This window comes from Centroberyx gerrardi, chromosome 16 (assembly GCF_048128805.1).
Source record: "Centroberyx gerrardi isolate f3 chromosome 16, fCenGer3.hap1.cur.20231027, whole genome shotgun sequence".
Taxonomy (NCBI): domain Eukaryota; kingdom Metazoa; phylum Chordata; class Actinopteri; order Beryciformes; family Berycidae; genus Centroberyx; species Centroberyx gerrardi.
Genome location: NC_136012.1, coordinates 26,803,707 through 26,824,530, shown reverse-complemented (window position 1 = coordinate 26,824,530; position 20,824 = coordinate 26,803,707). Strand labels below are relative to the sequence as shown.

Below are 20,824 nucleotides of genomic sequence, written 5' to 3'. Positions count from 1 at the left end.
AAGTTTACTTCAACCTGTGTTCATCTAGACTAGTTCATAGAGGTTGATCTAGCTTAATGTACCTGCATCAACTAAAGGAGAGAGAGAACTTATTATGAGGAAAATGAATCAGGGGATGGAGATGCAATTTGTTGATAATTCAACTGCAAACTGATATTTAGAGGAGGGGGAAATAACAGATTTTTTGATTGGTAACTATTATTATTAGTGAAATTGAAATAGTAATTTGTTACACCACTCGATACTAGAAAAAAGTAATATCAATTATCAATGCATTACTGAGTAACAGTAACGGTCTCTCTCTCTCTCTCTCTCTCTGTCTCTCTCTCTCTCGGTTTCCCTGAAGCTTTCCACTGATAACTCCCAGTGTGGCATCATTTGTTTCACTCCGTCTCGATCTTCCACCTCTCCTCCTCCTCACCTCCAGTTATGAAAATGTTTTGCTATGTTTTCTCTCCATGACATCCACCCTGTCTTTGTTTCTTTCCACCTGTGTTCTCTCTCTCTCTCTCTCTCTCATTACTACCTTTTTAGTGCCTTACTTTGTTAGAGGTCAAGTGAACTCCTCTATTTCTGTCTTTCTTTTGTTTATTTTCTCTTTCTCTCTCTCTTCCCTCCTCCCATCCCATTTTAATTGCCTTTCCTTGTTAAATAAAAGGTCAAATAAACCTCGCCGGACGCCTCTTCCTCCCCCCCTGACCTCTTTGATCTCAGCAGTGGAACTTGAAGATGATCAGAACGATCCTCTTGTACTCCTTCCTGAAGTTGTGGTTCAGGGCGCCGTAGACGACGGCGTTGAGGCAGCTGTTAAAGTAAGCCATGAAGTAGCTGGCCGTGAACAGCCACTCCGGAATGGCCCGGCCCAGCCTGGAGTCCAGCGCCACCGCCAGGCCGATCAGGTTCAGCGGCGCCCAGCAGACGGCGAAGAGCACGAACACCACGAACATGGTGAGGAAGTTGCGGAGGTCGTGCGGCTTGATCTTGGGCCGCGTGTCCGGCTTGACCCTCCGCCTCACCTGGATGACCAGGATCCAGATGCGCAGGTAGCAGTAGGTGACGATGCCGATGGGCAGGACGAAGTGGACCACCACCACCGTGATGGTGTACAGCGAGCTGACCGACTGGGCGAAGGTGCAGGAGTACACCCGCGGGTCGTACTGCAGCGACTCCACGAACCAGTTGGGCACGATGGCCAGGATGGTGAGCGCCCAGACCAGGACCACGTAGCACATGGTGTTGCTGTTGGAGAAGAGTTTGTCGTACTTGAGGCTGTGGCAGATGTAGCAGTAGCGGTTGATGGCGATGCCGGTGATGTTGAAGATGGAGCCGATGACGCTGAGGCCCATCAGGAAGCCGCTGATCTGGCAGTGGATGTAGCCGGCGATCCAGCCGTCGTGGAAGATGGCGGTCAGAACCAGCGGGTAGGGATAGATGGCCACCACCAGGTCAGCCAGGGCCAGGCTCACCACGAAGGCATTCCCTGCAGGCAGGAGGGGGGGGGGGGGGGGATAGGTCATGAGTAAGGACAGATAGGCTAAGATGTCTTCATGTATAGCATGTGTGTAAGCATGATTTATTCTTTATTTTATTTTGCCTTTGTTTACCATAAAACTTCCAATAAATGGCGGAGCCTTTATTTACCTAAACTAAAGAGAGCAGCGGGCCTTCGTTTCTTATTTCTTTTGGCAGGTCCACAGCACCCAGTAGCCTAAAAGTGCTAGAATTTACCGATATTCTGTAAATAATTATGCTCAAATTTATGCAATTGCCTATTTGTAGCCTAAAATATTAGTGGTATGGACAACAAGTGAATGGTAATAATAATACTTTCATCTTCCACAGTTGATATTGAATGTCCTGCAGCTGCCTCTTGACTTGCTCTGCAGATTGTAGAACTTGCAATTTGAATTTCAAGTTACATTTCCTCTGAAGTGCCGTGCTATTCCACTGTAGGTTTGCTCACAAAGGTACCAGTGCAGATCATTGATAATGATACAGATCTTATTTGATATTATTTTGCGTTTTTTGAGGACTTGCGCCAGTTCCTGTATCTATAGTAACAAGATAAACTTATCAGCTTGTTCCAGTATATGCAACATCTCTTTTTGGTCATTTTAATGAGATTGTGTGTTTGGAAATGGTGTGTGTAGGTGTGTGTGTGTGTGTGTGTGTGTGTGTGTGGATGTGAATGTAGAGTTGGTATTTTCATTACTGTTGTATGATATTGGTTGTGTCTGTCATGCCTTTGACCAGCTGCTTCTCCAGCCTGGCTAATGAAGTAGAACTTGACTTTGATGCTGAATAGAACAGGAAAATCAAGTCAGTAGAACAGAACAGAACAGAACAGAACAGAACAGAACAGAACAGAACAGAATAGAATAGAATAGAATAGAATAGAACAGAATATAATAGAATAGAATGGAAAGGAGTGGGTATTGTCTGGCAGAGAGAGGATGCTTACAAGACAAATGTAGAAACAACAGACAATGTAAAACAACACAACAAGAAAGAAGTGAACTCCTTCAGAGAAGAGCAGAGTGGAGCAGAATAGAAACCAAAACAAAACAAAACAGGGAAAACAAAGATAGAAAACACCAACAAGAATAGGACAGAACTGAACCAACTGAACAGAAAACTAAATGTACCAAAAAAAACAAAACACAGAATAACGAATGGCAGACGAAAAAACAAACCCAAACCCCCATCGGATCGCATTTCCACCGACTTAAATTTAATGGCGTCCGGATCATTAAGCTCTCCAAACCTCATCACCACCGGCTAAATGTATTCACCATCATTAGAGGCTAATGAATAGCGCTGTCCAAGGCTGTTTCTTTATGGATCCAGAGGAACGCACCGTCATCAGCGCAGCAATCTGCATTGTAGCAACTTGCAGCAGCTCACACACACTCTCTTATACACACACACACACACACACACACACACACACACACTCTGACACGCCTCGTCCAACAAACTTCATACCAATGGACTTCTGTTATTCTCCAGGACAGGAGTAAACATTCTTTTGTGTGCCGGCCTCAGTGTGTTTTTTTTTTTTTTTTTTTTCAATTTTCCAACTATTTTAATTGCCTGGTGTCCAGCCTCCATGAATCTCAGTCTTTAGCACTTTTTGAATTTGCATGGTGATTCATAGCGGTCTGGACCAAGCCTATCCACCGGCAGTTATTTCAGACAGATACTGTCCGACAAACCTGATTGGATGGTTGATGTGGGCGGGACAAACTTCCTTATGACGAGCGTTACAGAGCGACAGCAACGACCAAAATGGCGGCCAGCAAAGGAATTGGATGATAGCGAGCTAGATTTTGAGATTTCGTCAGTCCGTAAAAAACTTCATGGCATTGATGAATTAAAACAGGAACCATCAGCTTGGATGTTTCCAGGCATTTCCAGATTACGTCAATCTGCTTTGCTGCTGTGATTGGTCAAAGATTTTGATAACTGTCAACTAACACCAACCAATCGGCTTGGGCGAGAAATTACGTCAGTGAATCAGTGGTGGATAGACTGGACCAGACTGCTGTGAATCACCATGTAAATTCAAAAGGTGCTAAAGACTGAGATTCATGGGAGTGGGACACCAGGCAACTATTTTAACTATATTACCAGCCAAACAGGCTTTTACTATAGAACAGACCCCAGATGATGTCACTTGCCTTTAGAAACTTGAGGAACTTACCAGAAACACACACAATATACCACGACTGATGGCTGGTGGTAAATTCCCACCTGGATGAAATGCTATAAAGCTTCCACATGGGGACATGAAGTGTGAGGGCCTGATTAAGGAGTTTAACATTTACCTGTTGCCCTGACTGAACTGCGGTGCATTCCCAATTAACATTTCTCTCCTTGTTGATATTCCTGACAGCGTCTCATCGACGATGCACAGTTGTAGCCGTTGTACAAGTCTACCTTTACACAATTGTCCTGCACCTATCCTGCATCAGGATCGCAGACAATTCTCTCTCGAATGTTATACGGCAGAATCAAATTACTATAATCGTAACACAAAACTCTCATCAGACAGGTTACCAGGTCATTCCTTGGTCTCCTGAAAATTTCGAGAAATAAGCAAAATGTAAAGAATGCAAAGAACGTGTTCTGTGCACAAAAAGAGAGAGTCCTTTCCCCAGCAGGAAAGGACTAGAGGAGACACGACTAGACACAGGAAGGAGTTTGACATTGAAATAGTGCGGTGGAAAGTAAAAGTGTGGAACCCAACTTCTTCTTTTTTGACCATGACCAAAACCATAACCGTAACCTTAACGGAAGTTGATTTAGTCGCCTAAACTTAACCATTAGACTAAACTTTTCACGTGATGAACATGCCAAATTCCTGGTGTTGTCACACAATCCTTTCGTAATGGAGGAACATAATCTTCACATTCTTCATGTCAACAACACAAACCCTGTGTTTCACAGTTTGTGCTCATTTCACAAAATGTTATGAGACTGTGTTGAACATCTGACATCAGTAAAAGTAGAATTTTCCAAGCAATTCCTCTTTGGAGTGAAGTCAGCAGTTGAACAAGCGTCCAGAGATCTGGTCGATGTCTTGGTCTTCTTCAATGGCAACATGAAAACCTCGTATCTCCAAAGTAAACTTTTCAGGAACTGAGAAAAACAGCCTTGTGTTTGGCTTCATGACAATGTATTTTTGAGTTTGTCCAATGGGATTTTGAAAGCCCCAAACAGATGAAGTGAAAACATGAAAATCAAATTTGGAGTTACAAGATTTTCATAGATCTGTAAGTTGCTGTTATTAATACACATAGGAAATAGACAGAGTCTCTGTTCCTGAAGCCAGTCTCCATCACTGCTTCTGTGATATTACAGCTGTTGTTCGGTAGCATTTTGGTATGTGAGTCCCAGGAGCCTGTAAAGATGGCGGCACGCCAGTGAAAACTATGGGCTATTATTATAATGGGCTACTCAATTTGTTTTCTGCTTGCTGTTGTTTTCTGACTGCTTTTTGCATTAAAATCATCAAGATGTGTAAAAAAGCAGCCGTTGAGGACTTTCTCATGTGGTAAGAATTAATTGATTTGTCAAAACTGCACGCCCTTATCAATATGTTCATGAAACCTTCGATTTTTTTAATGAACAAGCCTTGTCTCATCACATACATACACATTCATGGCGAGTCTCCCTGTAGAAAGTTACCTGCTGTTGTGACAGGAGTTATCAGTGGGTTCGCAGGGAGAGAAGCCGCCTTTACATCACATTTTGCATTTCAGGCATGTAGCTGACGCTCTCATCCAGAACGATTAACAATGAGTGATGTACTGTGTGAGTAAGACCCACACTTACACTTACTGAGGGAAACTTTGACAGAACACATAGCTGTTGCTGGGATCAAACCCTCCAGTTACTGAGCGGCCTGTCTAACCACTAAGCCGCTCTGCAGCCCCTAAAATAGACGTGTTCTGCTGGAAGCTTTTATCCAGGCGCATGTTTAAACCCAGAGGGAAGCGGAACCCCTAACTCTGTGTTAATAATACCATGCCCTACCTACTAAACTATGCAGCACCATTCAGTATTTATCATTCCCTGATTTCGTCTTCATTATGAAGAAGCCTCTTCATTAATATTCTTGACAAGGAGACTGTTCGTCTCCTACAAGTCACAGAAGGCTAGTTAGGGAGAGTCGTGGGCTCCGAGGAGAGAGACGGGGGACTTGTTAACCACCAGTCAATATGTATTAGTCTCTGGTTCTGTCTTTTTTACTGCGTTTTTCCCTTTATTACTATTCCTAACAATGACTCCCCTCTCACATAAGTCGGGGCCATACATTAAAATGCGAGGAAAAAGGCTGTCCGGGTTTGAGGTTTGTGTAGATATATGGGCACAGCGAGGCACTAACACAGCCGGAGTCAGATTCTCATTAGGGCCATCCATGCTCTAAATGTCTGGATTCATGGCACTCGAACGTGCTTTGGATAAAAGTGGCAGCTAAAAGGCAGATGTAATGGTTCAACAAAAATATACCAATGAAACTTCCTAGGGCTATGATAGCTGGAGCACTTTTAATACAGACAAAAATTCAAAAGTTACTTAATTTAGCGTAGACTTTTATTTCTGATGTTTGGGCAGGGATGTGTCTTCATCAGAGCTAGATGTTAATAGTTCATCATGGTCTCAATAAGCATAGAAATGCATTAGACTGTGTAAACGTGTTTGTATATACCAGCGTTTCCCCGTCATGTCTTCTACCATGGCAACTGCATCATGGTGAACACTCACAAGCGTCTGAGAAGCAACAGAAATAGAAGTAAGCTGACGTTAGCTGGCTGTCTGGATCCAGACTCTAAAACTAATGCCGCATTCACGCAATATCTGCAGAAGTGAAAGAATGGGGTGACGTCTCGTTGCTACAGCTTGGAAGCGTCCAGGTGTTTAACTCGTTGGAACGCCCACATCCAAAATAATTTTAATATATGAATTTAAAATTAACCATAACAACTGTAACTTTACTTTAGCTGTCAGCTGTGTTTTGGTTATCTTTATTTTTCATGTTGCAGTAATCTTGTATTCTAGCAGCAGTCATTTTCTAACAACACTGGTACTAAATACCAGTTTACAACTCAAAAAAAAGTGTTTTAGTGTGGAGTTATGCTTTACATAAGGGCAGATGATGTTAAATTAGCTTGGGAGGAGATAACACGTGGTTAACGTGTTGCTCTGCAAGAAACAGTTCAGGGATATTAGGCGAAGAGCCAAACTGAAGTTGTTGGCAAACTGCAGGACAGTTTGGCTAAGGGAGGGAAGGATGGAGGGAGGAGGGAGGGGGAGGGGGGAGGGGCATCCACCAGCCAGCCTGACATTTACAGAGGATGCGGCCGCCTCCATAATCCCCACTTCAAGTGTGGAAGGTTTTTGTGAGAAATTAATTTAAACTAGTGCGGTGCCCGTTCAAAACATACCTGTTCGGAACGGGCCGATTGCTTGGCCTCTGGTATTGCTGCTTGCAGCTTTCTCGAGAACCGCTCATCCAAACAACTTCACACTCGACGCCGCACGTCCTCGGGTCCCCAGCAACACACCCGCCAAGTGTGAAGTAGATCGGACGAACGGTTCTCGAGATAAGGACACACATACAGACAGAGATTGCTTGCTTTATAGTATGATGCTCTCCATGCATCGTGGCACATACTGACAGTTCTGTATGTTGGGTGACAATCATTCGCACCACAGCCACATGTGTGCAGTATATACTTTGAATGAAAAGTGCTGTATCTTTTTCCTGCTTGAGGGAATTATATCAAAGTCACATTGGCCAACATATCCACAGAAAGGGTTGGTAAGCTTTGGAATAGGATCTGTTCATGTGCACATCGCTTGGTAAAGCCATGAAATTAACATAGCCCGGTGCGGTTTGTGTACCATGAACCATGCTGGAAGGACATAAAGAACAAAGAGGAAACACTGCTATACACTGTATGCATATTTATGTGTGTCTGAGAGTGTACACACTGCCTACGTGTGTGTATGTATGCAAGTGTGTCTGTGTGCAGGCTGCATAAATGTGTGTATGCTTGCACATTTGCATCTGTGTGTGTGTGTGTATGCTTATATGCACGTGTGAGTATGTGTGTTTGTGCATGTACTTGTGTCTGTTTCTGTTCATACACTCTCTCTCTCTCTCTGTCGGCAGAGTGAGAGACTCTCTGTGAGGCTCAGTTTTGAAGCGAGTGCCTTGTTGTCGCTCCTTCACTCTGTTCTTGTGTTTTATTTGTTCTGTCTCAGCAGAGCGAGGCTGCAGCCGCCGCCGGTGCTTCTGATCCTCTCTGCAGCTCTGACTGCTGCTGGTGCTTTGTTCAAAGTCAGAGTACAACAGCAAACACTGCTGTCACCCGCGGACAGATGTACTGTACAGTGGTTGCAGGCAGTAAGAAAAAAAATATATACCTTTTCTGCCTGACTCTTGTTTCTTTGCCTGACATGTCTGTATCATACAGGAATACCGAAAGACTCTGATATTTTTTACATCCATAGTCTGAGCTAGTGGTTCTAAAACTGAGGTTGGGAGCCACCAAGAGGGTCACAAGATGATTTTGGGGGGGTCTCAAGGTGATTTATGGAATCTGAAGAAATATAATACTTTGCCTTTTTTTCTGGTGATATAACAACTAGTTGCAGCCTCTAGGCTTTTAATTGTTAGGTAAAATAGCCTGAAAAATAAGCATTATTTAATGTCAAAGTTCACCATTCTGCATGTTGACTCAGGCATCGCTGTATTTTTGGTTGTAGTTATTGGTTGAAATGAAAACCTGCAGAATCTCTACCCTCCAGGACACACGGCTGCCCTTCGCTGCTTTAAAAAGTACCATCATCTGTTTTAATATTATGGTATCACTTTGCTAGAGTAGGTGCCGCTTTTTCTCCAATGGTGTATATCTCTCAAAACTCAGAAGGGGGTTCCATAAATATTTTTTGCCTGCTGGACAGTTGTGACCTTGCTCTGGCTGCTGTCACCCAACAGTGAAGCTGTTAAACTTTAACAATGGTACATCGCTTTTTCTTCCTCATCTGTTCCCTTAGAATTAACAAGTAGGATTCTTTCAATAATATGTACCAACAAATGAAATGTTATCTCCCTCCACTCCCCCGAGACGCCCTCTGACTTTCACGTAAACAACCACCAATATTATAATTAAAATACTCCTGCTGCTACTAACCCTGGCAGTGACAGCACCATGCTCTACACCTGTCTATAAAAGTTAGCTCAAAAGGAGCAGGCATTACAGCTATGCATAGGGAATGAAACAGCACAGAGGGCTTTCATGTGATGTAACTCTGGCGGCCATATTGGAGGTCCTCAGCCCTTGGGCAACACTGGCTATCAACAGCTGATTTCTAAACGTAAAACTTGATAGTCTCAACAGAATTCACCAGACATGGTTAATTTCTGTGCTGTTTTTGATTGGAAACTGATAATTTTGCCATTGATTAATTTTTGCGTTTACATAATGTCAGCTTGTTAGCTAGCAAATCATAATATCTGGTCATGCCTGGTCTCCCTAAATTGTGTGAAATAAATGTCTTAAAATGTAAATGTGCTCTCCGCACCCTGAAAGGATTACATGGAGGAGACACGACTAGAAACAGGAAGTACATTGGAATAGTGTGGTGGACTCGGACGACCCGGTTTAGATACCCAACTCATGCCAAGACCTTTTCTACTGTGAGTGAAGTTTTCATTTTTACCTAAAGTCTTCCTTATTTAACCCTAACCCTAACTGTTTTAGTTGCCTACACCTAACCCTAACCTTAACCAAAGTTACTTAAGTTACTTAATAAACCTAAGTTACTTAATAGTTAGTTAAGTAACCAAAGTTACTTAAGTAATAGAAGCTAACATTAGTAGTGGCTAGCAGCCGCATGTTAACATTAACATTGGTTGCTTATATAAATTAGCCTGCTGGCTAGTTAGCTAGCTAACAAAGCCAAAAAAAATCACTGTTTGTTTAGCTTAATGGAGCTAACTTTTCAAGCTAAAACTAAAGACTAGGACTAAGACAAAACTGTCACATTAAACTAAAAACAAATCTATCTAATCAGACTGTTCTCTTTTATTGATCTGCGTACACCACAACAATCTTTTTCAGGTATGTCTTTCTAACCTGGCTGTTACATATTCATCCTTATTTGCATACAGCGAATTCTCCAGTGTTCCTCCATGATGGCACCAGGTGTGGTTTGAGAGGCGATTTGTGATGCAACTGCAAAGCCTCTGCAGGCCCAACCAGAGATCAGTCCAAACAGGGGGAAACTCATTCCTATCTCGTGCAGCGAATCATCTGATTTGCATACGTTTCATTTGTTGAGTACGTGCTTTAGTGGTTGTCGAGGTCCGCCGGTGTGTCACAGAGTGAGCTGAGGCGTGTCTTGAGATGCTGGGATGAAAATGAAGGTCAAACACAAAGTACTGGGCTTACTTCATGTCCCCACAGTGGGTGGTATTTTAGAGCAGACCCCACTTCCTGCTATTTTCCAGCTGTCAAATAGACTGGCTTGGGATTCGGTACAACACTCAGAGAACAGCCATCTGCTCAGCTTCACTTTGCATGGTGCAGATTGCGCCACCGCCCACCATACCATCCCTTAAAAACAACCAAGCCCCATCTGTTTGGGAGTAGTGACATCATGTATCACAAAACGTATTAATGTTTGAATATGGCTAATTTTAAGAAGACTTGTTTCATGTCCTTTTAGAGCAAATTCATTCAGTTGAGTTGTTAATTAGTGGTTCTGTTCTGTGTAGCTCAGTGGATAGAGCAAGGCACTAACGCTGCCAGGGGTTTGCGGTTTGATTCCCACTGCCGCTGCCTCTGCTAAAAATAAATACACTCATGGTACTGTGAAACTCTTTGGGTACAAGTCTCCACCAAAAGGCTTATATAGTTGAACTCCAACAAATGTAGAATGCATCTGTGTGGATATATTTGACTAAATCAAACCTTTAAAACTCAATATATGGGATTAGGATAGTATTACAGTATCCCCCAATTACACATTCAGCCATTGTACAAGTACTTTTTCCTGCATGCTTGTTGAAGTACTGCTGCAGTTTGGCTCCATCAACAAGAGAAATTGTTTGGAAAAATCAAGTGTTGCTCCTGAAAGTTACATTGAATGGTAACTAGTTGGTTGAGAGTCCTTTGTGACTTTTAAGTTAAAATATCCATAAATTCATTATTCTCTCTAACATTGGTGTCCAATCATGTGCCATAAAAGCACAAGAGTCTGCAGGTTTTCATTCCAACCAAAGACCACACCAGCTGATTTCACTGATAACGCACCTTCAAGCAGAGAGGGTGCAACTAATTAGCGAAATCACCTGCTTTAGTGATTAGTTGGAAGGAAAACCTGCAGACTCTTGGCATTTTGTGGCACATGATTGGGCACCGCTGCTCTATAACGCTCAAGAAAAGAACTGTCTGCAGTGCTAATGCAGAATAAGATGTGTGAGAAATGCATGTTCATGAAAGGATTTGGGTGACATTTCCAAATCAGCGGCAGCGTGCGGTGCGGTGGATTACGCTGTCCGGCTGGAGTGTCCTCCAGCTCTGAAAAGGTTGAGAGCCGCTGATCCGGCCGGCCCTCGAGAATCGAGATTTTCAGTTTCTAGAGCGGCAAATGTGTTGAATTTGGAGTGTGTGCTACGCAGTCTGCCGGGGAAAGACGAGGCTAAACGCGACGTAATCTGGCCGTGTTTGCAACAATCCCACCGAGGGCAGAGCAGAGCGCGCGCTGAAACTACTGAAAACAAGCCCCTGCATTTACATGATAATTGCATTTCTAGATGTAAATGCTTATTTACATACATTATTTACCCAGAATATATTCACAGAATCATATTTACCGGTCTTATTTGCAGAGCGAGCAGGCAGGTGTATTGAGTGTGTGAAGTGAATGAATGAAAGGAGGCCGTTCTGCTCTGTCTGTGTAGATTGTGGCAGCAAATCTGCCTCGTGACGCTGACGTGATCGACTGTGACAGGACTTCATTAATGATCAGGTAATCTGTCTCTGACAAGGCAGATGGAGAGAGAAGAAGAGAGGAATGGAGAGGGGGGGGGGCAGAAGAAAGGAGAGGAGAGGGGAATAATTGAAAGGGGGGGTAGAAGAGCAGAGGAGAAGAATGGGATGGACAAGATGGGAGAGGAGAGGAATCGAGCAAACAGGAGACAGGAGAACAGGGGAGAGGAGAGGAGAACTGGAAGGGGAAGAGAAGAGAGAAATTGAAAGGAAAGGAATGGTGAGTTGATGATAAAGGAGAAGAGAAAAGGCATTAAGGGGAGAGCAGAAAAAGAAGGAGAGGAGAGTAATTGAAAGGGGAGGAGAGAGATTGAGGAGAGGAATTATGGGGAGAATAGAGGAAAGGAGAGACGAAGAGAAGAGTGGACAGGAGCGGAGAGGAATGAATCAAATGGAAAGGAGAGCAGAGGAAAAGACAGGAAAGGGGAGGGGAAAACAATTGGAGAGGAATTGGAAAGAGAAGAGGAGAGGGATTGAGGGGGAGAGGAGGAGATAAGAGAAATGGGGGAGGAGAATACATGAGAGAAGTGAAGAAATCCTCCATTTTTGTCTTTCGGTCGCACCTTGCATCCCTCCTTTCCTCTCAGTCGTCGGACTCTCGCTCGTGGATTTGAGGGGTTTACCTCTGTCTGGATGGAGAGCCGGGAAACAAACGACACGTCTTTGTGACCGATGCGTACGACGGCTTTGACGAGCGATGACAGCGGCTGGTTGTTTATGTATCGATTCTTGGCAACGCTAATTTGTCACCATGACAAGTCTTGGCACTCAGCGAGCTCGACTGCGACCGGATGCTCACAGGCTGCCAGATTCAGACGCTCAGGTGACAGAAAATTGGATACAGATAAAGAAAACTAATTAACTCACCAACCCTGCCAACTCTCCCTCCCTCCCTCCCCTTGTCTCTCCGCGGTTTGTTCTACTTTCACTGTTTTTTTTATTACACTACCTCGTTGAATATTTAATTCTGACTGACCAATGAGTGCATTCTGAGGTCTGACCGCTGATTCACATCTGGTCACATCACTCTGCTGTCAAGAAATCCACAGCCTGTTGCACCAATTAAAGTTAAGTTCGAACAGTTGCACCAACTGAAATAATTCGAAGACAGACATAAGTTGCAACTCAAACTTCAACCGACGACTTCCGTAAAATAACTGCTGGCCTGGAGCAATTTGATAGATGGAAAACTTTGATAGATGGAATAAATACAGCGCGGTTTACATCAGCATCATGGACTTAGATCACTGAACTGATGAGCTAAACTACAAGTTTAGCTACTATTTAAAATAGATTTTTAATATTAATATTAAAAATCAATTTTCAATCTTTTTTTTTTTAATATTGTTTTCATGTTAAAATATAATTATAACATGAAAACAATATTTTAAAGTTGTCTGAGATCAAATAACACATTTTTGATTGACAGGTGTCGATCGCCATCATGATTTGCTCTTTTTTATTGAGGGGAGTGAGCTTACACTGCACAAGCATGTGAAACATCATATTGCCTCCTGGCCTCTGCAGCACAGACTGTTAACAACTAACCAAAAAACACAAACACAGAGACAGAAACTAATCGCTTAATATCCGACAACGCAGCGGGAAATCCCGACGCAAATGAGACAGATGGACGGACAGACAGACGCTCGCTTCTCCATAACGTAGGTCCAAAATAATTCATTCAAAACTTTGCACTTACACAGCAGATTACCCCTGCTCTAGTCATCAGCCAATCAGAACACTTTTAGCTTGTTGAAGCAACAGCTACTCACCAATGATAGGGAAAAGTCAGCAGGGCTAGAATTAGTGGATAATTATTGACAGAATGGTTTTAATCGGACATTTCAGCGTCCGGTCGAGCCTTCTGACCTCTGGCATCTGGCGACCCTACGATTATGTTAGCTAGCTCTATGTAGCTTGGTTAGCTAGCTAAACTAAAACGGCTAATGTAGGTACGTTAACGTTTATGATAAATGTTTAATGCTTCAGTGATGTTGAAACGGGAGCTTTGGCTAACCTCTCGAAATTCTTTATATAGACTGGCGTGTCGGTCCTTAAGGTGCTTCGCCCAGTTTGACGTGTTCCCCCCCTTCGTCGGCAGGCACCGCTCTGTAGCATCGTGTGCTGACTGAGGCAACAACCCAGCTGACTGCTGCTAGTGAGAGGAGGGGCTGTGGGCAGCGGTGCAGGGTGTGTGTGTGTGTGTGTGTCCAGTAGAGGCGGAGATTGTTCATTAAGAGAAAGCACTGCTGGTATCAATACTGTTGCAAATGAGTATTGTATCCATTTCAAATTTTTAGTATCAAGTAAGTATTGAAGTATCAATATTTTTGACAACCATAACTTAGGCTACTGTTAATTGGAACAGGATAAATTGATTTTGGCTCACATGATATTGGCCACAGATGGTGAAAACATCACTCTCTGTGACAGTGTTTTGGTTAATGGTCCCATTAAGCTGCACCAGTTAAGATGTACCTTCAGTCTCCATGGTGCAACTAAACAAAGACGCGGCTCCAGTGTGTTTGTTTTTCTTTGTCTTTGTAACTGAAGATGGAGCGTACGTTCAGCTGGTGCAACAGGCTGCCGCTGTGTTTCCTCGATTTCTAATAAAATTAATTGGCGCCACCTTGTGCCAAAAAGATGTTACTCCTTGGTTCCTGCAGGCAAACGCTCGGCTAACTCAGGTTAGAAACATAGAAGATTTTTACAATTTTAATTTATTCAGAGAGCACAAAACTTTTGATTCCTGGTTAGAGTTAGTTCTTCTAGAGTTTAATCATGGATGCTTGCTACAAACGAGGTTGTAATCCTGCGGGACTATTTGTTTTGGCCGAAGCTTGTAAATTAATTTACTTACTTTAAGCCCGTCGCCCCTAGAGGAGCATCGACGATCAACTTCAATCCTCCACCTGGTTCTGTTCTGACTGATCTTTTCCAGCTCCTGCCAGCTATGACCACTTTGTACAGCCAGGTACTTTACCTTGTGATAAAATCATTATGAATGAATATTTTGTTTCAAATGATTAACGTCTTTAAGTAGCCGGGTAAGAAGTGGGATCATGTAGAGCAGGTTATTTTGTAACAATGAACTGTACATTATCCCATATATAACATTATGTTTATACAAGGGTTTGACTGATATGGGTTTTTGATACTGATACCGATTCCAATATTTTTTGATTGATATTTCATGCTGATATTCAATGTCTTTAAATTTGACCATTTGTATGTAAAAAAAAACAAAAAACACCATCATGGGACACTAAAACTCTCCACTGAAACCCAGGGTAACGATAAAAATACATGTAATACATGTTGTATACTTTTTTTTTTTTTTTTATCCAATCAAAATTTCTCTGTAGATTCAATTCAGGTCATGGGTTTTCTAACGACATGATAAATGTTAGTCTGATATATGGTCTATATGGTCTAATCCTAGTTTATACTTATATTTGTATATAGCACACAGTTCCTATTTAGGAATCCATATTTAAGTAAGCAATCAGTATTGTAAATAACAAATGTAACAACTGTAAGTAAACCCATACAAGTTAGTAATCCATACTCTTTGCCGTACTTCCCACTCTTAACGTGTTGAAATTGTCAGATATATATGTTTATAAAAACCTCAATGCTTATATTCTATTATGTTTAGTGTATTTTTCACACTGTATCCTGTTACTTTTGCTGCTGCAACCACCCAGTTTCCCCACAGGGATCATTAAAGTTTCATGTTACGTTTATCTTACCTTACTATGCATGCAAATATGACCTAAGTTTAAGTATTTTTCCGCATGCCTTTTTTTCCGCAAACATTTCTTTCTAACCTTTATGTTTCAGCGGAAGACTGGAAGAACACGCACACGCTCATTTTCGGCAACGTCCTCCTTCACATTCATTCACTTCCACACATTCTCACACGGCAGCTTCCCAGTCCAACCACAGTCTCTTTCCTGTTTAACGCTGAGTAGCTCCATTGAGAGAGAAAGGGGGTCAAGTGTCTCGGTCAAGGGCGCCGCAAACGCTGCATAAGAGAGCAAGGGAGAGACTTTCTCATTCACTTTTCTCACCTCCATTTTCTCAGCCGATTAGGGATTTGAACCGGCGACCTTCCGACCGTCAGAAAAGCTTCTGTAACCTCTAAGCTCACTGCTGCCCCAGTTTTGACGGGAAGGGGAAGAAGAGAATTGATTTTCCCCTCTGTACTATTAATACAGGAGCTTTACAGGAAGCTAAGCATCATAACGCCTGGTCCTGCGCATACTAAATGGCAATGGATTCATCAATATTGATATATTTTTTTTGCTTTAGCAGTTATGAGTGCGATTGTAGCAAAGGTGCGCATCCTCCGGAGACCAAACTAAGTGCTTTTAATGTGATGTTTTACTCTTTCAGAGGGCACCGCCGGAGCGTGCCGTCGAAAGAGAGATAACAATTAGGAGTCTAAATTGATTTTCTCTCTGCGTTTGTGTTTGAGGGATCCTAAGTGCCCGGCCTATTTATGCACAGCAGTGCTCTTGACGACTTCTAGTTCACGTCAATCTCGGCTACTATCGGATTCACAGATCGATTACAGACTCAGAGTGAGTCACCGGCTATGGCAGCACTACTTTTACTTTTTAAAAGTCCTTGCCTGAAAGCCAAAATGGAAACTCTCCCAGCCTGCCATCGCTGACTGTATATTACTCCCCACATGTCAGGCTTGGCACTGAATTTATCGTTTTTTCTACATTCAAGACAGATTTGTACCTCAGTGACATTGACATTTGCTCTCTGTCCCGAATGTATGTTCATAAAACTTTTACAGTATCCCATATAACTTTGGCGGCAGGGCAGCTTAGTCGCATGTTTGACCCTCGTAACCGCCGTGCCTCCTGTCAAAAAGTCCTTGAACGAGACACTGAGCCCCAAGCTGTCCACTCAGTGTGTGTTAAAGCGCCAGATAAATGCCTGGAATATAAAGTGTAACTTGGAGAATGTTACAGCCACGCTCCTAGGTTTGTGGGAAAAGATAATTCCCAATCATGCTGCCTTGTTAAAAGTCTCATAAAGTTGACTTTAAAACGAGCTCATTGGATCAGACATGCAGGAAAGCTCCAAAGCCACAATTTACGTTTCACAATTCTGCTCTAATCCAGAATGACTTCTAATCAGTTCAGTGACTTGCTCAAGGGAACTTGGACAAGACACAGACTGTCTCCTATGGTATCACTATAATATGCCTATAATATTCCTATAGGGACTTGTATGCCTGTGGTGCTCAACAGTGAGTTTACACTGATAATATAATAAAATGTGTTATCTCCTATAGTATTCCTATGATATTGCTATAATATTCCTATAGGGATTTACAGTTTTGATGTGATATTTGAATAGTTGCCTTGTAACATTTATTATAGCATTACTATGGGTCTTTTTTGTTAGGGTAAGTCCCTATAGGAATATTATAGTGACACCATGGGAAGTAAAAATGCCACAAAGTACGATAAGGTGACTATACACTTATTATTGATTACCACAAGCACGCTTTAAGTCACAGTAGGGATGTAGGCACATTATAGTGATACTATAGGAGCATAAAACATACCATAAAGCACAGTAAAGTCATTTTAGCCTCACTGTTTAGTACCACATAAAACACTTTAAGTCACTAGAGAAGTATTATATGAATATTATAATGATTCAGTAGGAGATACAAATATCGTAAAATACACCAAGGTGACTATAAACTCACAGCTGATTCCCACAAACACACTTTAAGTCACTGTATGAAATATCATAGTGATTATTCGTTAGCGTGTATTCATAGGTGACATTCTGATAGTGCACGACAGTTTCACCTGCTTTCCTGAGTTTCCTGTTCCTGAACACGGACACGATGACCAGCAGGTTCCCGATAATATCCACCACGATGGTCGTGATGAGGACGCCGGCCAGCAGGGTGACCACCCAGGGGAAGGACTGGTGCTGCTGGCCCGGGGCCCCTTCCTCCCCTCCCGGCGTGGAGTTTCGGGGCCCCAGGATCCCTTCCACCATGGTGGGCTCATGGTCCTCCAGGGACATCAGCTGCGGAAGGTGCCTTGGGTCGACGAGTCGCATCGGGTCGTGGTCGCGGAGTATCGGTCCATTCAGCATAACGCACGGCTAGACTAGACGCACCGGGAGGCTCTCCGCCTTGTTGCGCGCAACGGCACCGAAGCGACGCGTCCTTGATGCGCTAAAGTCTCCAAACAAGGCATTGGTGCCCAGTTTCACTTAATCTAATGTAATATTGACTTTTATAGTCCCGCTGATTACTAATCTAGGTTAACCTTTACCATTCTGAATGGAAACACAAAAAAAACACAGCAGATGTTAAGATGAATTTGTCCGTTTACGCACAGTTATACAGCTCTAAAATTATTCAAATAATCTTCTTTTCAACTGGAAAAACGCATCAAAAATCTTACATCTGCATTCAAAATTGGAGCCGATGCCACACGTTTCCAGTCTTTCATTCATTCAATCATTTAGTTCCCATTTTGACTGGAAAAAAAGAAGAAGAACAGCGAATCTGGAGCTACCAAGTCACGCGTCTCATCTTGTGAATCGTCTCCATCTGCGCAGCTGGACGTCTCCTGCGCCGAGGTTTCATTCACAAATCCGGTCCGTTATTCATGACTCCAGCTTCATTCAGGCTCTCACACTGAGAGGAACTTCAACTCCCCGCTTCTGAATCCTTATCGAGGACAGCGCGCCTTATAGCATCCACCAATGATGCTCTCTCTCTCTCTCTCTCTCTCTCTCTCTCTCTCTCTCTCTCTCACTCTCTCTCTCTCTCTCTCTCTGTGAGTGTGTGTGTGTGAATGAGTGTGTGTGTGTGTGTGTGTGTGTGTGTGTGTGTGTGTCACACACTCTGTCAACTAGTACACTTGTGCGTAAAACGGTTCATCCACGAATGATGCCCCCCTCTCGCTCTCTCGCTCTCTTTCCCTCGGTGTTTCTCTTCCTCTCTCTGTTTCTCTCTCTGTCTATATCTCTCTCTCCCTAACTCCCTCTCTCTATCTTTCTCTCTCACTGTCTCTCTTCCCCACTTTATTTCTCTCTCTCTCTCCCTCTCTCTCTCCTCTCTCTCTCTCTCTCTCTCTCTCTCTCTCTCTCTCTCTCTCTCTCTCTCTCTCTCTGTGTCTTTATGTCACTCTCTCTTTCCACTTTTCCACCTGAGCGCAAAACGGTTTATATGATCCACAAATGATGCGCGCTCTCCGACAATTGAATTCAATTCAGTTTCAATTCAGTTCAAATCAGTTCAGCTACATTCAATTCAATTCAGTGTGCTTTATTGTGCTTTATTTTGGCATGGCAGTTTAAAAACAAACGATATTGCCAAAGCATGTAAAAACAATGAACCAACATTTCAGAAAATTAATCCAATCCAATGCATCTGCGTCTCTCTCTCTCTCTCTCTCTCTCTCTCTCTCTCTCTCTCTCTCTCTCTCTCATCGCCGCTGTTTCCAGTTGAAGCTGTGCGCGCTCTCTCCTCCTAGCGGGTCCATCCTTAACCCATTATCGGACGGTCTGTCATATTCCTAGTAAATTTATAGTGACCTCATTAAAACTCCTGTGTTAGCTCTATAACATTCATAGAGACTTTTGATGTGATATTTGGATGGTATCCTTTTAAATTGTACTATAGGATTACCATACGTGTTTATTGTTAAAAATATTATAAAATATTATAGTGAGGTTAAAAACACAAACAGCAATAAGGCCACTATAAACTCACTATTGGGTACAGACACACTATAAGGCTCTATAGGACAATTAGTGGAGTGGAGATTTTTCAGCAGTTGGATGCCAGCAAATCAGTTAACGACAGATACAAAATCTTACAGGTAGTCTATTATTTAAATATACCCTTGAAAGTTATTGATTTTTTTATTTTACTTTTTACTTTTACTCATTTTAGTGGCAGAACTGGGAAGAAAGCCCAGTGGTTCTCAATCATTGTTGGCTCACAGCTTCCATAGATAAAGTGATGTACTGTCACCCTGCTGCAGGAATAAATGTTGAGGAGTGAAATGTTGAAGTGAAATAATTTTATTTTCCCTTTTGAGGCTATTTTACTTACTAATTACTGGAAGAATCCTAGCATGATATATTTGCAAATTTGAAATATATTTTATCATGGTCCTTTAAACGTCTGGTGTCGCCCCTCCTGACCCCTAAACTTACTTTAAAGTGGTAATATATATATATTTTTTTACTATTCAGTCTCCATCTTTTTACTGCCGTCTTGTTTGAACAAACTGTATGATGCGTCTGTCTTGTTAGCTTGAGATTTTAGGAGTGAAGGGCAGGAATTTACACCCTCGCTAAAATTATTCAGTCTCCATCTTTGTCCCTCAGCCTCACTGTGGTGTTTCTGCACTGCACTTCCCACAGATCACCTGTCAATCAAACAGTGTGGGCGGAGCTTAGATTTTCTGTTGATGCAGTTTGAGTTTCTCTTTTCTCTGTCTGTTCAGCCATGGTGGCTATCACTGCTCATGCTAACTACCCAGTTCTTCTTCTTCTGTTTATTCCTAACAAACCGGAAACGTAAAACGCATCACTTCCTGTGCGGCAGGAATGAGCTACTAGACACCGGCTGTTTAGAACAGACAGTGGAAAAGCTTTATAAACTGGATATAGGTTGGATCTATATCAGCAATAGCGAGTCGCGAAACGGACATGAAAGTGTCATGAATTACTACATTAAAGCTGCACTAGGCAATGTGACACTGGACCCCAAACTGCAGCCAGAGGTAACTGTTTGAATTTTGAGGACTTCAGAATTCGGAGTTTCTGAGTACAGAAACATCACAGCAATGAGCGCTTAGCAACAAAGATGTAGACGAAATTGTTAAAAAAAAAAATTGACTTCATTCTCAGAATTCTGACTTTAATCTCAGAATTCTGACTTTATTCTCAGAATCTCAGACTTCTGACTTTAATCTCAGAATTCTGTCTTTATTCTCAGAATCTAATTCTGACTTTATTCTCAGAATCTCAGAATTCTGACTTTAATCTCAGAATTCTGACTTTAAACTCAGAATTCTGACTTTATTCTCAGAATCTCAGAATTCTGACTTTAATCTCAGAATTCTGACTTTAATCTCAGAATCTCACAATTCTGACTTTAAACTCAGAATCTCAGACTTCTAACTTTAAACTTTATTCTCAGAATCTCAGAATTCTGACTTTAATCTCAGAATTCTGACTTTATTCTC

The 20,824-nt window shown here is 42.4% G+C and overlaps 1 protein-coding gene across 1 annotated transcript; it reads right to left on the bottom strand.

The window, feature by feature from the left end:
* Positions 1–710: 710 nt before the first annotated feature.
* mtnr1al (melatonin receptor type 1A like) lies at positions 711–17,708 on the bottom strand. The gene is made up of 2 exons (XM_071906034.2): positions 17,414–17,708; positions 711–1,480 (listed from the first exon to the last, which is right to left on the bottom strand). Exons 1-2 carry the CDS (start codon positions 17,706–17,708, stop codon positions 711–713), a joined length of 1,065 nt encoding a protein of 354 aa, XP_071762135.1.
* Between the last annotated feature and the right edge of the window lie 3,116 nt (positions 17,709–20,824).